At 52.1% G+C, this 15,540-nt stretch overlaps 1 protein-coding gene across 1 annotated transcript; it reads right to left on the bottom strand.

The window, feature by feature from the left end:
• Positions 1-5,284: 5,284 nt before the first annotated feature.
• PAX1 (paired box 1) lies at positions 5,285-14,427 on the bottom strand. The gene is made up of 5 exons (XM_070801061.1): positions 14,145-14,427; positions 13,092-13,721; positions 11,419-11,561; positions 10,669-10,891; positions 5,285-5,524 (listed from the first exon to the last, which is right to left on the bottom strand). Exons 1-5 carry the CDS (start codon positions 14,413-14,415, stop codon positions 5,433-5,435), a joined length of 1,359 nt encoding a protein of 452 aa, XP_070657162.1. The 5' UTR covers positions 14,416-14,427; the 3' UTR covers positions 5,285-5,432.
• Between the last annotated feature and the right edge of the window lie 1,113 nt (positions 14,428-15,540).

The raw sequence follows: 15,540 nt of genomic DNA, 5'->3' as shown, positions 1-15,540 counted from the left end.
ATCTCTAAGGTGATCTTGAATCTCATCTAATTTATTTGATAATTCCCACATGGATGAGCCGAGAAAATCTGGTTTTCACTCTATGACCAGCCTTTCCTGTTGTTCCAGAATCAATGCATCTGATTATCAAGTACAACAATAATCACAACAGGAAGAGCACTCTTATTGTAAACAGGTGTTTTTCACAACTGGACAGGTTACCACTTGAAAAGAAAGATGAATTTTTTGTATATTTAGTGTTATCTTTGTATTCATCTTTATCTTCCTGGAACAATGCGTGCTCCCCCTCGTGGCCAGAATGATACCTTCACTTCTTAGATCAAGTTAAACCTATTACAACTCTGCCAAAGCAGCTTTTGCTTGTTTTTTTTGTTTTCTGTTTCACAAGCTTCAAGTTCCAATTCAACTCTTTTAAAAAATCAATTTTCTTTAATTCATTCAAATATCTTTCTCATTTTTTTCATCCAAGAGTTTTGTTGTGAAATTAAAACCATCTAGTTAAAGAATTTTGTTTTGTTATTTGTTGTTTGGGGTAAAATTAAATCTTATAAATCTAAAACCACATCCACCAGTGACTGGGAGAACTTCCCCAAAGGGAAAATTGTATGGCTAATATAAGACACTGGAGATAATCCATTCAGTCAATATATCTCACTAGAGAAAAAGGAAATAGAATGTTACAGGATGGAAATGTAATTTAATAGCTGAGTGAGCACTTGATCAGCTTATTTTATCCTCAAGAAGAAAAAGAGTGAAGGGAACCCAGGTGGTTAAATTGTAAGGCAGTTGAAATTCCATCACCCATGAAAACTGTAATTGGGATTCCACTTTTGGACTTGGCCAGCCCAGAAACAGATGTGTGTTCCAACGAGGATCACAGAATGCTCTCCTGGAGAAGAGCTCTTTAGAGTGAAACAGGGGTTTCAACTGGTTTCAACTCCAAAGAAGAGACTAGACTAAATTGAGTATAATTGTTCCAAGTGTTTATAATTCCCAAGTTGGATTGTTACTAAATGTGTGGTTTTCCTTTTATTGCCTTGGAAAAAGAAGACAGTGCGATTCCTCCTTGCTCTGTCCTTTAAAAAAAAATCCAAAAACAGAAGAATTTTTTTTAAGTTGAGATCTAACAGTTTGGCTAGAAATATCTCAGCCACAGTGAATGAAGGTATAGTTCAAACAGCAAGGTCAAGGTCAAGACCAAATACCATTTGGTGCATAATTCCCGCCCATTAAAAGAAGAGAATCAAACGTTTCTCATTACACAGCTCGCCTGGATGCACAGTCCTTTAGGCGGAGTTCCTTGGGCATTTTCTGGCAAGATTCTAAATTCATATTATCCAAGCCTCACATGGAGCAGGTAGAGTTTCTTTTGGAAAAAAAAAAAAAAACAACCAATGTAATTTTAGCTAGAAAAACTGATGCCAGAAAATCTATAGCAGGCTTTAACCCAGACCACCACTCCATTAAATAAATCTCACCCTCCTTAACAGGAGTCAAGAAACAAGCAAACAGGGAAACACAGTTGTCAGTAAATGGGGTCCACCCAGCAGGAGATTAATGCCACGTAGATTTTGAATTACTTGGGGGAGAAGTAAAAACAATGCCCAGGCCAGTGTTGGATGTTTACATTTTATTGTTATCCAGTATTTCTTCAAACAAGGGTCTTCCCCACTGCTTTGCCTCCATCTCTCTTTTCTGACCTAGAGAGACAGTCTCCTTTAGAAGGAAAGGAAAAGTGCATTCTTCAACTCCTGGCAAGTTTAAGCATCCTTCGGTGACCCGCAGGACAAACCAGAATGTGTTTAGGAAGGATAAAATTCTGTGTCTCCTGCCCTTTTGTTGGCTTTTCTTCTTCCTTGCCCCAAAGCAGCCACCTTTCCCAGGGAAGTTCCATCCATTTTAAGCCCATCCTCCAATCAAGAATGCCACAAAATTCCATCTTTATTCATTTAAAGCACGGAGCTGGCCCTTTTTAAAAATACTCTGTTTCTAATAAAACCCTGTTGATATGCATCCTTTCACAAGAATCAAGTAGATATGCTGGAGCTGGTGATGTGCAAAGATCAGACCTGCAGACCCCACCCGTGTGCACCCAGCACAGCACTAGATGAACCAAGAAAGCACATACACAGAAACAGAGTTCTGTTGTCTGCATTTTTTTTTTCCTGGAAGGAATCATTAAAAAAAAAAAAAAACTGTAACAATGTTGACGTTTAAGGACAGGGATGAGGACTGGAAGAAGCTTTCCCTTTTCATTTCAGTGTTTATGTGCTGCTAGACTTTTCTAACAATGTGCGTGTGTGTATATATATATATATGTATATATATATAACTTTCATTCTTTCGACAAATCAAAGGGTGACTTGAGTGACTGCATATCTTGCTTATTTTATTTTTCAGTACTTCTCTTCATTTAAAAAAATTTTATTCTTAAATTAAAAAATAATAAAAGGCAGGTACTAGTGCAAATTGCCTCCGAGGAGTGATTCTTTCTCAAATTATTCTATCTGATACAGTACTCTGTAATCTTACCATGAGTCCCCAGTACCTCCACAGAGCCATGTGGACAGAGAACAAAAAAAAAAACAAAAATCCAATCCTTAATGGGCTCTTTTGAAAAGCGTTTCAATTCTGGGTCCTTCCATCATTCATAAAAATGACTCTCCTGCCCTTTGGTAACAGTGAAAAGAATAATCATCTTCAAACAGGTGAAGCAACGCCAGGGCCGGGCTTCCAGTGATGTCCCGACCCAACCTGGGAGGGTACATTTCACACTCAGGACAACGAGGCTTGGCAAGGGTACAGGCCCCCTCCCTACCCGGTGAAGTAGAGGCTTCACTTTAGCCCTCTGGGACTTCCCAGGACCCACAGCCTCCAGGAAGGAGACAGGATGGATGTTATAGAGCACACTGGCCCTGCACCTGGATGCTGCGCATCTCCCGTGAATGTGCCCTCAGAGTCAGAGACCCTGGAAGACCCTCCTCCAGCAACACCACAGGAGGAACCACAGGGGACAGACTTGGAAAATGCCACCCTTTGCACGGGGCATCCTCCAGCCTTCCTGGGCTGCATTTTCCAGCTCTTCTCACCCATGATCCCAGTCAACCCAAACACAGAGTGAGAAGTGGCAGAGCGGGGGCGGGGGTGGGGGGTGTGGGGAAAGGATGACAGCAATGAGAGATGGATTCTTCTCATTTCTTCGAAAAAGGTAAGGTGCCTTCTTCCTGGCCCGAGGCAGCCAGTCCTCCAGGCAACAAGGAGGGGTGTGTGAGATGCTTGGATGACTGAGCACATAAGCTCATCTAAATGCTTTATTCCTGTTACCATTATGAGCAGCCTCTCTGCAGAAAATGCTGGTACAGAAGGCTGAGGACCCCAGGCTCCAAGTTCGAACCCCAATCTTGGTTCTCTGATGAGATAATGTCACCCAGTTTCCTTGTCCAGACCTTGTGATCCATAGCTTGCTGCATGTGGTCCCGAGAAATAAACTAGGTCTCTAATCCTTAATACTCCTGTCTATAAAATGGAACTTTTTGTAATAGGCAAGAGACTTTGAAGACCTAGCAATAAAAGCCTCTATATGAAAAAAGGCAGATACTCTTTTCATTGATTTTGATGAATACCTCCAGCACGTACTATTGAAGTAAGACGCATTGAAAATAATTTCCCCACCAGTTCCCTCCAAACAGACAGCTCCTCTTACAAGCAAAACCTTCAATTCAAAAATCTCTGCTGTCAGTTTTAGAGAACCAGGGAGGAAAAATAAAACAAGTAGCGGAGACTTCTCTGCACTGAGAAATCCCTGGGTTATTTGATAGTGTCTTATAATTTTCTTTAGCTTTAGAACTTTTTTTAAAGTGTTCTGAAAAAGTCATTACTGCCTTCTTCCCATTTTTTTTCCCTCCATTCTGCCTTGCTACCTTGAGTTTTCAGGGACCATCCCTGAAAACGGTTGTCTCCTCTTCCTTTCTCTTCTACCTCAATCTAGGTGGCAAGTGCTAAGGAATAAACCAGTAAAAACAATTCCCTCTTAATACTGTTGATGCTGGAAACCCAGAGGCTAAGTCAGTGAGACATACCTACACAATACTCCAGGCTGGACACAGACTGGCTTGCCCTTACAAAGCAGACTTTTAGATGCCTTCCTTTATTCAAAGGTAGCCATGGTTAACAGGTGATGTCAGACTCTCACCAGTGACATTTTTCTGACCACAAAGATTGCAATTTTATGTCCAGGGTCCTGCCTCCAGAGTGCCTGAACTTGGAAGCAGTCAACAGAGCTTGTGTTCTGCTCTAGAGGACACTTTCTGGGTTTTTCCAACCCCATCCCTTTGCAAATCAGAAGTCAGATTGCACCTTTGTACCCAGAAGCAGTTTGTGGTTTAAATTAACAAATGGGCTGACTCCTGAATACAAAAATAAAAAACAAAAAAACAAAAACAAAAACAGTGCAGACATGTCTACCATGTGCTGGACTCCCTCCTGTTGGGTGTGGAGGAGTGGGAGGGGACACTTCCAGGGTAGGAATGGTTTTCTAACCACAGAAAACACCAGTGGCCGCAGGTGCCCCCCTGCCCTCAACCTTATTTGGGGTGACATCACCTCAGAGGAAGCAAAGAGAAACCCAGTCCTTAGGCACTGAGAAGATATCCAGACAAGAATACTTCCAGATAATGTCCTTGGGGGAGGGAGGAGAAGGGACAGTTCACCGAGGCTTTGTTTTGGGTTCATTGTGATAAAATGTGAAATAAATGCTGCAGCTTCTCCAATTCCCAGGTTCGAGCCCCCGCCTCGAGTAGGCATGGGGGCCCCTGAGAGGTGGGGGCTAAAGACCAAAGGATCTGCCCTATTCACCTGTCCAGCGGGTGGTTGGGGGGGGGGGGAGGGGAGCTCTTGGCAAGGTGATAGGGCTGGGGGGAGCAGGGCCAACGAAGAGAGGCGGAGTAGTGACTAAAGGCCCAGGAGACGAGGTGGCCGATGGGGCCGGACACAGGAAAAAGGGACCACGTAGACGGGGAAGACGCAGGGAGAAAAGGAGACGAGAGAGAGGAACATAAAGAGGGCGAAGGTGAGGGAAGAAAGGAGGGTCGATAGGAAGAATTGAAAAGGGAGGGAGAAAGGAGGCGCGGGAGAGCAGGCACGAGGGGGGAGGGAGGCAGGGTGCCGATAGGCCTGGGACGAAGTCGAAAAGACGCTGGAGGCCGGCGGGCGAGGGAGGCCACGTCGGTCGAAAGGTCGAGACGAGGATGTAACACTCCGAAGCCTAAGTTCAGAGAAGCCGAAACCCCGGGAGAATGGAGGACGCGCGGCCTCCGAGCGCGGGGCAGAGCGAGGCCAGGCTGATGGGCACCTCGGCGGCGGCGAATCCTCGGGTGCGCGCTCCGCCGCTGCCTCCGGGCTCGAGCTCGGGCTCGGCTCGCGGAGGCGCAGCCCTAGGAGGTCGAGGCCGGGATGGGTAGTCCGTGTAAGCTCCCGAGGCCGTCTGGGGCCTTGCCGCCGGGGCTGGGCGGCTTCCGGTCGGCCACTGCGGGAGGAAGCACAGGGCGTGGGGTCACTGTCGGGCGCGGCGCGGAGCAGGAGACCCGCGGACCGCGTGCCCAGCTACGCGGTGGGTAGCGCGGGGTCTCGGGGGGAAGGAGCGGCGCGCGCTCCACAGCCGGGCACTGCAAGGAGGCAACGAGACTGAGCATCCCCTGTGCCCTCGACGGCCACCCGCGGGAGCCCCTCGCCCGCCCAGCCCGGGCCGCGGCTCTCCGCTCAGGGCACTCCGGCAGATGCTCCATAACGCAGACCCCCTGCCCTCCGCGAAATGGCCTGGTCCCCGCGCTGCTCAGGAAAAGTGGGCCCGGGGCGCAAGGAAACGCTGCCGAGCGGGACGGCCCCGGCGAGGCGGCTCTCGGATCCCACACGTCGCGGGGAGGGAGCGGGGAGTTGAGATGCTCGCACGCCGCCTCCCAACATTCCCCGCCCCCCAACCCATCCCAGACCCCAGCCGTCACACCGGCTGGAGGGGCTGCCCGCGGCCAGGTCACTATCCTCCAAACAGTGCAGAGCTCGCGATGGGCCGGGGGAAGCGAGTCGGGGCGGGTCACCAAAACGCCCCTCGAGGAGGTCCCGGGCGGCCTGGACCGACGTGGGCGGTGGTTGCGCATGAGGCGGGCGGCAGACCTCGTTCTACCCTCGCGGCCCGGGGACCCAGCTGCGCTCGCCACGGTAGGCACACCGCGTCCTGGGCCGTGGGGCCTCCGGAGTCAGTGACTGTGGTCTTGCCGGATCAGGCGGCATTTTGCTCGTTGCTCTGTTGCTTAGGGTTTTGGGCAGGGACCCAAGTTTTGCTACTGGAAGCCAGAAGAGTGACGCCACTATTGTGCAACCCCTGTTTTTCCTTTTCCCGACGCCCGGCCGCTCGGCTTCTGCACAAGGAGGCACAGGATTGTTTACACCTAAAGACGCCTATTCTCAACTTTCTTTTCCACTCCCCCCCCCCATGTCTTCCTTTAAAGGGGGGACCTGGGGGCGCCTCATTTTGGGGTGAAGGGGAACTCCCCATTATTTACGCCCGCAGCAGCCGTCGCCCGGCGGCAGGCGCACTGCGCCTTTAGCGCGCGGAGCCGGGCCCATACTTCTGCGCGAGGGGCGCGTTCGCGCACCGCTTTGCTCTGAGGTGGCGAAAGGACCTGAAGATCTTTCCAGGACAGAACCCTTGCTTCCCCCTGCCTCTCAGCTCTCTTTCCTAAACACAGTTGCGGCCGCTCAGCCGACTGAGTTTTCAGACTTTTTCATTCCACTCACTACACACACTTGGAGGTGAGGGCCGGTTTAGAAAACATCTCCGGAGTAGGTTTCTCAGCCAAGGGCCGGTTGCCTGAGAGACAAGCGAAAAAAAATGAACTCGTGAAAAACAAACACCCGGGAGGCCAGAGACAGATTGCACTCCACTCTACGGGGGTCGATCCTGCTGAGGTGTTTTTAGCTCTTCCCCGACCAGTCCCTCCCCATAAGACCTCTCCTCCCCTCCGTCCCCACCTCCTGGACCCCGGGCGCCAAGAGCGCGTACGGCGTGCTGGCTTCGCAAGCTCGGGCCGGCGTTAGGCGCGCTGCAAGCTCATTTAATCATAACGGGCAGGATGGAGACAAGCTTTTTTAAAAAATATTGGGACTTCGATTCCAAGGCTACCGGGACCCTGGGGCGGGGCGGGGAGGAGGAGATGTCAAGGGGATTCTGGAAAAGGGTCTCCCAGGTCTGCTGCATCAAAGGAGACGCCGGTTGGCGGCGGTGGCAGGCTCTCAGGCCGATGTCTGCGCCCTAATATTCCTGGCAAAGTTAGCTTTTAGGATCCTTCAAGAACTAATCCGGAGCAGAGATGACTGGGACAAGCGTCGAATTGTCTCTAACAAATACAAAAGACACATTTTCTTTGAGCCTATGCAGTATCTTATAAATGTGATTTCCAAATCTTTAGTCTTTCCAAAAACTGGCTGGGAAGGACCTCAGAGCCGGGAAACTGAGTTTCTGCAAACCCTGTAAATACCATTTGTCTAGTGGGGTCTGTCACCTGTCTGGAGAGGGAAGGAGACGGTCTTGTCTGGATAAGGTGGAGGTTCCTACACAGAATGTCGTCGCCCATTCACATGAGATGAAGTGGAACTTTCCTATGCTCACAGCCCTCAAGAATTAACGTTCCCTTTCACCAATGAGAAATGTTAATCACACATTCTTACCTAAATAATAGGGAACCTAGACCCCCAACCCTTTACCAAGATAAAGTTAATCAATTGCAATCCATAATTTGACATCTGAGTAATCTTATCTTAGCATAATAGCTAATGTTCACCTGTACCTGATTTGAAGGACATACTGAAATATATGTATATACATATATAAAATATAATATATATTATTATGTGTATATTGTCCATGTATGGACTAGATGATCAAATGTATTTGTTTTTTACTGAGCATTCATGACTTTCAGCTAAAAAACTGCTTTCTTACTGAAGAAGTTCAATAAATGTTATTCCTACTGTTCTTATGAACTGAACAATGAATGGTAGTAAACTGTTTTCTGGGATAGATTTCTTTGAAGCTAATTTTGTAAGCTATGATTAGAAAATTAAAGGCAGTGATTTGCATTACTTTGTAATTTTTAAAAGGCCACTTGGAGGATGGGGGGCAATTTTTCAAGGTCCGTTTTTTTCTGCCAATGAGAAGAATAAAAATCCATAACCCAAGTCGGTATGTAATTCTCATTATATGTTCCTGTTCAAACGCAAACACTTGTATGTCAGCTAAAGAAATCATTCTTAATGATGGACCTGATTTATTCGATGACCCTTTACCTGGATCTTTAAAGAACTGTCAGGATCAGGAAATTGTTATTAATTTAATAACGAATGTAGCTGATTATTGCTGCAGATTTGGAAAATGGCTGGGATGCTCCATGATAGGAAGTAAAAATAATGGTTACAGGGACAGGAATGCCAGGGTCAATGGCTCTGGGTTTTTTGTTTGTGTTTGTTTTTGTTTTTCTGGCTGCTCCATGTGGGATCCTTCATGTTTCAATTCTCCAAGCAGGGATTGAACCCATGCCTCCTGCAGTGGAAGTGTGGCATCTTAACCAGGAAAGTCCCGGCGCTGTATTTCTGAAAGGAAGGTATCTTCTAAAGAAAATCAACATCAATGAGTTCCCCCTTCCACTTCAAATTAACTGGATTTAGCAGCTTCCCCTCTGGACTATTACCTACATTTCATAACTTGTTTCTAATGTAGTGCTTGACATGCTCTGCGACAGAGAGGCTCTGTTAGAAAAGGACCTCATTGTTCTGAAGTTAGTGAATCCTTTTTCTAAGTCTTCCTGCTCCTTGGGGTCACTCCAGAGGAGATCATTTAAATTTTTGGCTACACTTTTCTAAATCAAATGAACTTACTTAAATGTTTAATCTCATTAATGTAATTAATGTAATTTGGAGAAGGAAATGGCAATCCACTCCAGTACTATTGCCTGGAAAATCCCATGGACACAGGAGCCTGGTAGGCTACAGTCCATGGGGTCTCAAAGAGTCTGACACGACTGAGCAAAGGCAATTTTGATTTCTAATTCAGCAGAGAACCTCAGGTGTCAAGAAAACAGTGGACTGGAGTCCAAGGACAAGGCTCTGAGCAAAACATTCCCCTGAGACCCTTCATCTGTCCTTAAAGGGAAAGCTTGGAGGAGTTCTGAGTCTGGACTTTTAAAATTCCCTTTACTTGGATCTTCCTGTAAATGAACAGATGGAATTTAAATTATTTAAATTAAATTCAAAACTTAAAGGAGTTCTCATTCTCAATATCTGTAAATTGATATCCCAGAATTTTTGTGCTCCAAGAAAGGTGAAAATATTTTTTAAAAAACTTTTGTTCCTCTGCGTGACTGTTAACAGTGACATCTAGTCTCTGCCCCTTCTCTTTCATGGATTGTGCTATTATGTCTCAATGAAACTATGAAACTACTTGGAAATAAAACTTTTTGCCTGGGTGTCACCAGACACGCCTGTCCTCTACCTATGGATGCCACCTGTCCCCACTTCTGCCTGGGTGAGTATGAGGCAAGTCAGCTGCTAAAGGTCCCTTCGGTCATCTGGAACATCCCTGTGGCCCATGCTGCCCCCAGGTTTGTCTTCAGCCTCCTCTACAGGGAGGCTGGCACACCCCCTCCTGGGGATGACTGCTTCCTTTCTCTAGAGGAGCCGAAGTTGCAATTTTCTGGTGCCCAGAACCTGGAAGAGGCAGCTTCAAAATTGGCAAATCCTGTCATTCTTTTCAGGGTGAGGAAAATGCAGACTCAAGGGCAGGTGTGTTTTTCCCAAGTTGTAGGAAAAACTAGAACCCAAAGATCAGTGTAAGAAGAGGCCCCTCACACTGTTGACTGTCAAATACCTCAAATCTGTTAGTTGGCTTATCAGAGAGCAGATTTATGGAGGAGGGGGAGGGCGAGATGGCAGCAGCAAAAGAGGTAGAAACCCCCAGCCACATTTCCTGCAGAAAAATGGATCCCCAAAACCACCACAGAGTTCAGAGTCTAGCCTGTCTAGCCTTAGAGACTTGTAATTGAAATGCTGTCTCCTTTCCCAAAGGATGTGTTTAAGGAGAGACCAGGGCCTGCTTGGGGGGAAAAAATTAAAAAAAAAAAAAAAAAAAAAACTCGGACCTGGAGGAAAACATGGGCAGGACATGGAAGAGGCCCAGAGCAGGTCCAACCCACCTGCGGGGCTCAGGTGCCACTGGCAGATCCACAGAAAGTACAGCCCTGCAGGCCACAGGAAGCTGCCCCTGGAGGGTGCCTTCTAGACCTTTCTAGGGACAGAGAAATGACACCCAGAGAGGGGTTCCTTTTTTCCTCCATACAAGTTGGGGAGACAGTCCTAGCTCCTCTCCCAACCTCCTCCTGCCTTTCTAGGGACACAGTTTACACCTGTTTAATCTACTCTAAGAAGTTAGAAGTTAACAGACTGAAAGCATAAACCGAGCGAAGAATCTAGGCCAGTACCCACTCCAGCCTCTCGCTGTCGGTCTCGCTGTCTGTCTCCCCCTCCGTCTCCGTCTGTCTCCCCGCTTTTCTTCCAGGAACACTTCCTAGCGCTCCTGCTCCCCGCCCTCCTGCCCGCCGCCCGCCCGGCCGCACCCCTCACCTTCTCGGTTGGGATGCTTGAAGGTCACGGCTGCCGCGAGCTCCCCGCCGTGCACGGTGACGCTGGCGCCGGGGGGCGACAGGGGGGGACCCTGCGCCGGCGGCCACGGCGGGCCCGGAGCGAGGTAGCCGCCGGCCGGCGAGCTGTACACGCCGTGCTGGCTGGAGGCCGGGTAGGCGCAAGCCGGGAGGAAGCCGCCCACCGCGGAAAGGCCGGAGGCCGACTGCGGGGAGAGAGCGCGACAGCCTGTCACCAGCAGGCGACCCCTCAGGCTTCCCCAGCACAGGCAGTTACGGGGGGTCGCGGGGGGATCCTCATTCCCCCTGCTGTCCCAGCCATGACTCCCACACGAAGCCTGGCCTCTAACTGTCCTGGAAAGAACTCCGGCAAAGTGATGCCCACGCCAACTCTTTAAAAGTGCTCATAAAAGGTGAAGGGGTCAAGGTAGTCATCATCCGGAATTTAGAGAAAGGGAGTCAGTCCTCAATCTTTTGTGTTAACTCGTCCCAGCTTTTTTAGCAAAAAATCTTGGCCAAAATGCAAGTCAATCCCCTTGAAAGCCAGCGCTCCTAGGAAAGAGAGAAATTTGCCCGCAGATGCCGGGCCAAACAGCCAGACCCTGACTGTCTCCCCAGCTCGCTTCCCCCAACCCCGGATTGGGTGGGGGGGGTCTGTTTTCTTTCTCTCTAACCAGCCCCCAACTCCTCCGCTCCCCTGATGAAGGACGGCTCCTTCCCCGCGCTCGGTTACCTGCGTGTATTTAATGTCCGTGTCTAAGGCAGGTTTCTCGAGCCCGTTCACAGCGGGACTGGCGGGGAAGGCCGCGCGGTTCACTCCCGCCCAGTCTTCCATCTTCGGGGAGTAGGCGGCGCCTTCGCTCCCCGCCAGGGCCCCTGCGGGGACAGAGGACGAATTAGAAGGACACGTGGGCAGCCCTCCGCCCGAACAGGCGCACTCGGGCCTTCAGGTGACCACCTGGGATCCAAGGGCGAGTCCAGGGCTCCTCTGAACCCCCAAGGGTCAGATGCTCCGAGGCCCCAGGTTTCGCTTTTGCTCCCAGCGGCGCAGAAGGAGGGCGGATGGGCCTACTCCTCCCTCCCCTCAGCCTTCAACCCGCTTCCCGCGAAACAAGGGATCTCCAGCAGGTAGACAGCTGGCAGCCAGAGCTGGCGACCTCGGCCCAGGCAGCCTTTCCGCTGTCCAGAGATGGTGCCCCAAAAGGTCCAAGTTCAAATCCACAGAAGGCTCAAGAAAATTACACGGGGTTTCTCAATGTCTCAAAAAGCGTCTGGAAGGCTAGAAGCTGTTTCTGTGCAGAACTCCCTGCAGAGACATCCTGGGTGTCCCGAAATAAGTGTCAACTCAGCCACCCAAGAGCGTCGGGGCACAGGTCTGCTCCTGGCGCAGAAACGAAACCGAGAGAAAGCTCCAGAACTGAGCTCAGGCCTGGCCAGCTCACCTCCCTGCCAGTTGCCCGTGGGCTGCTCCATACAAAGCTTTGGCCTGAGCCTGAGGCCCAGGCTGAGTTTGAGCCACAAGGAGAAACAAAGCCTGTGCACAGGCCTGGAGATGTGGCCCAAGGCCGCTGGAGCTAAGCCTTCAGTTTTCATCCAGGACGCCCCTCCTCTCTCTCAGGCTACAGTGAATTTTGCCTCTTACCCTCCTGCTGAGTCTGCTCACCTAGGAACACACCATTCTGCTAGGGGCAGGGGACAGTGCAAAGAAACTCAGGGCCCAGTTCTGGCCCCCACCCACTCTCCCGAGCCCCCATGAAAGCTTCCCCTAACCCATCTCCTCTCCTGGTCTCCTCCCTCCACACCCCGACAGATTGCTGACAGATTACTTAGAGTCTCGTTGTAGGTCGAGGGCAAATCCATTGGCGCTTCCACCCTAAGGATGGCCACAGCCTGTAGGCGCCTGTGACCCGAGGACTCAGTCTCAGAACCTGCAAGGCTGTGGGGCCTACTGGAGACTCAAGTCACTGGGCCAGGTGGCCCTTTCACCCTTTACTCAAAGAGTCTTTGGGCCTGGGAGGGACAGAGCCCTTTCAGGAAGAAACTAGTCTTAAAGAAAAGGTCACAGAATTGACTTTGCGGTTTGTTTGGCTTAGATCTGGCGATAGGGGTTTGCATACTTTTTGCAAGAATGAAAAAGCGCAATTTCAGGGCTCTGAATTTGTGGTCGGCGATTGCTCTTCCATTTGGGAAAATATTTTCCATATTTGTCATAAAAAGTTCAAGATGTCCGAGGACTCCCACAGAAGGCCCCAGGACCCTCAGCCTCCCTGGCCAGCCCGGAGCCCTCCCCTGAGCCAAAAGCGGTTGGAGGAGGCCCGGCGAGAGTGACCCCCTCACCCACACTCCTGCCCCCCTCACTCCATTCCGCCCCTTCCATGAAAGCTACCGAAGGCCGGCGCCACTGACCTGTTTGCTCCATAAACGTCCGGATGCCCAAGATGTTGCTGACCGAATGAGCCGAGGGCCATGAACGGGGGATGCTGACGTGGCTGGCTGTGCCCGGGACCCCGTGGTGGCTGCCCATCTTGGCGCCCGTGGACGACACGGGGCTGGGGTAGGGGTACTGGTAGATGTGGTTGTAGGGGAGCGCCGGCTGCGGCGGCGGCTGCTTGCTCGCCTCGTAGGGCCCGGGCTGCGCCAGGCTACCAATCTTATTGCGCAGAATACGGCTGATGGAGCTCACCGAGGGCACGTTGTACTTGTCGCAGACGCCGTCGGCCAGCAGCCGGTCGCGGATCTCCCAGGCGAAGATGCCGGGGTCGCCCTGCTTGTAGTCCCGGATATGCTTGACCACGTTGGGGGTGGTGACGCGGGGTTTGCTGCCCCCGATAGCGCCGGGCAGGATGGAGCCCGTCTCGTTGTAGCGCGCCAGGATCTTGCTCACGCAGCCGTGGGACACACGAAGCTGCCGGCTGATGTCACAGGGTCGGATGCCCAGCTGCGCCAGCTCCACGATGCGCAGGCGGATGGCGTTGGGCAGTGGCCGGCCGTTGACGAACACACCGCCCAGCTGGTTCACCTCGCCGTAGGTCTGCTCTGCGGACGCACCCGGCCAGAGTGAGGGGAGAGGAGAGAACACCGGCGGGTGAGCCGAGAGTGGCCGCGCGGGGACAGGGGCCGCACCCGGGGCGCCTCCGACGGTGACCGGCGGCTCCTCAGAATCCCGGCGAGCGGATCCCGTCCGGTCCCGGGAGTCGGCATGCGCGCAGGGGCAGCGGAGGGGAACGCCGTGCGCTCCAGCCCTCCACGCCCTTTTGCGATCTCTGGCGCGTCTACTTGAAACATCCCCTCCCGATACTAGCCGAGCGCCCCCTCCACTCCCGGGACTGGGGGCGTGTGGAGAACGCGGCCGGTCCGGGATCCCGGACCAGGTCTCCCCGGGAAACCTCGGACACGAGGGAAGGGAGGCGCCGGGACACCGCCGCCCCCGCGCCCCCGCCTCGTCCGCCCGCCCCTTACCCATGGCGCGCGGGCCAGCCGGCTGCCTGGCGCCGAGGCGGCCGGGGCTGGGCCCGGCGCGGTCCGGGAGAGCTGGGGCGCCGCCGCCGCGGGAGAGGCATAGAGGGAGGGCGCGCGCGAGCCGAGAGCCGCGGCGGCCGGGCCGCGGACTGGAAGAGCGTCGTGCGCCGCCGCCGAGCGCGCCGCCGCCCGCCCCCGGGCCCGCCGCCGCCGCCGCCCGCTCCCAGGACACTCTCCACGCCCGCGACCCCAGGCCTAGGGTGAACTTCATCCGATTAGGAGAAATTCGTCTGACCGGGAGGCTGCGGAGTGCGGGGATCAATTTGACGTGTCCTCCACGTCAATCTCGGCAGTCACGCCGGAGACTCGCGAGTTGGCAGCTCATTGGTTCCCGTCACTGCGCCCCGGCGCCCCCTTCCCCGCCCTGAAACTCTACCCCTCCTTCCGTCCTCCCCACTCGGCCCTCCCTTGGAACCCATCCCCCTACACACACACACACACACACACACACACACACACACGCACACACACACACACGCAGTCCTAACCCCCGCCAGGCCTGAGTCCTTCCACTTGTTCCAGTTCCCTGGAAGCCCCTTACCACTAGAGTTTTGAGAATGATGGGATGGGCTAGTCATTTCAAATTGATGAGTATTTATTAGCAGTAGTACTAGTCTTGGTTTTAGTTGTGTTACTAACCTCCCCAGCCATTACTACTAAGGTAGCCGGGGATTAAAGTTGATGGTGGCAGGGTGCTCAGTGTGGGGCTACCCCTCGTTTCCCTTTCCCTGGGCAGCCGCTAGTGCCCCAGCCCGGGTCACGAGGGCGCCCCAGTAAAAGCAGCAGGCTAGTGCAGGGCGCCTGGTCAGCGGACCTGAGGCATTTGGGATGGAGTGACTCTAGAGTGTCCCATTTCTGGCTAACACCTCAATCTCGCTCTCAGAAAATCTTTACCATGTTTGACAGTTACCCACTCCTTGTGGGTAGTGTGATTTCAGTGACGTGAGAGACACGCATTCTAGACTCTGTCTCCCTGCGGACTGGCCCACCCACTTGAATTCTGACCTACGGCCTCCAGAACAAGGTCCTGGTGCTGTGGAGACCCCAGGGGCAGCCTGGTGGCCCACTAGAGAACACAGGCATAGCTCCCATTCTAGGCCGCTTCCTTTCTTCCCAGCCAGAATCCAGCATCTTTCCATGCTGAGGCGGCCTGGCCTCACCGTTCACTCTGCATCTGCAGCTTCCAGGGGGTCTTTGTTAAACCACTGAGTGGTCCTTTCCCTGTCAGGTAAGTGGGGTTTGTGCAGCCCTGAATTCTGTCCTTAGCATTAACGGTCATCTCCTTTCTTTCTCTATCCTAAATCGTAGATTTTCCAGCCTGTGTCGCTAACTGTGG

Source organism: Bos indicus, chromosome 13, assembly GCF_029378745.1.
Source record: "Bos indicus isolate NIAB-ARS_2022 breed Sahiwal x Tharparkar chromosome 13, NIAB-ARS_B.indTharparkar_mat_pri_1.0, whole genome shotgun sequence".
NCBI lineage: Eukaryota > Metazoa > Chordata > Mammalia > Artiodactyla > Bovidae > Bos > Bos indicus.
The sequence above is the reverse complement of the archived record's forward strand: the minus strand, read 5'-3'. Positions and strand labels throughout refer to the sequence as shown.

Coding starts and splice junctions, on each gene's coding strand:
- PAX1 (XM_070801061.1), bottom strand. CDS start 14,415: ATGAAGTTCACCCTAGGCCTGGGGTCGCGGGCGTGGAGAGTGTCCTGG. Junction 10,892..11,418: donor CGGACATTAAATACACGCAG/GTAACCGAGCGC, acceptor CTCTCCCCGCAG/TCGGCCTCCGGCCTTTCCGC. Junction 5,525..10,668: donor CAAGCATCCCAACCGAGAAG/GTGAGGGGTGCG, acceptor TTCCTCCCGCAG/TGGCCGACCGGAAGCCGCCC.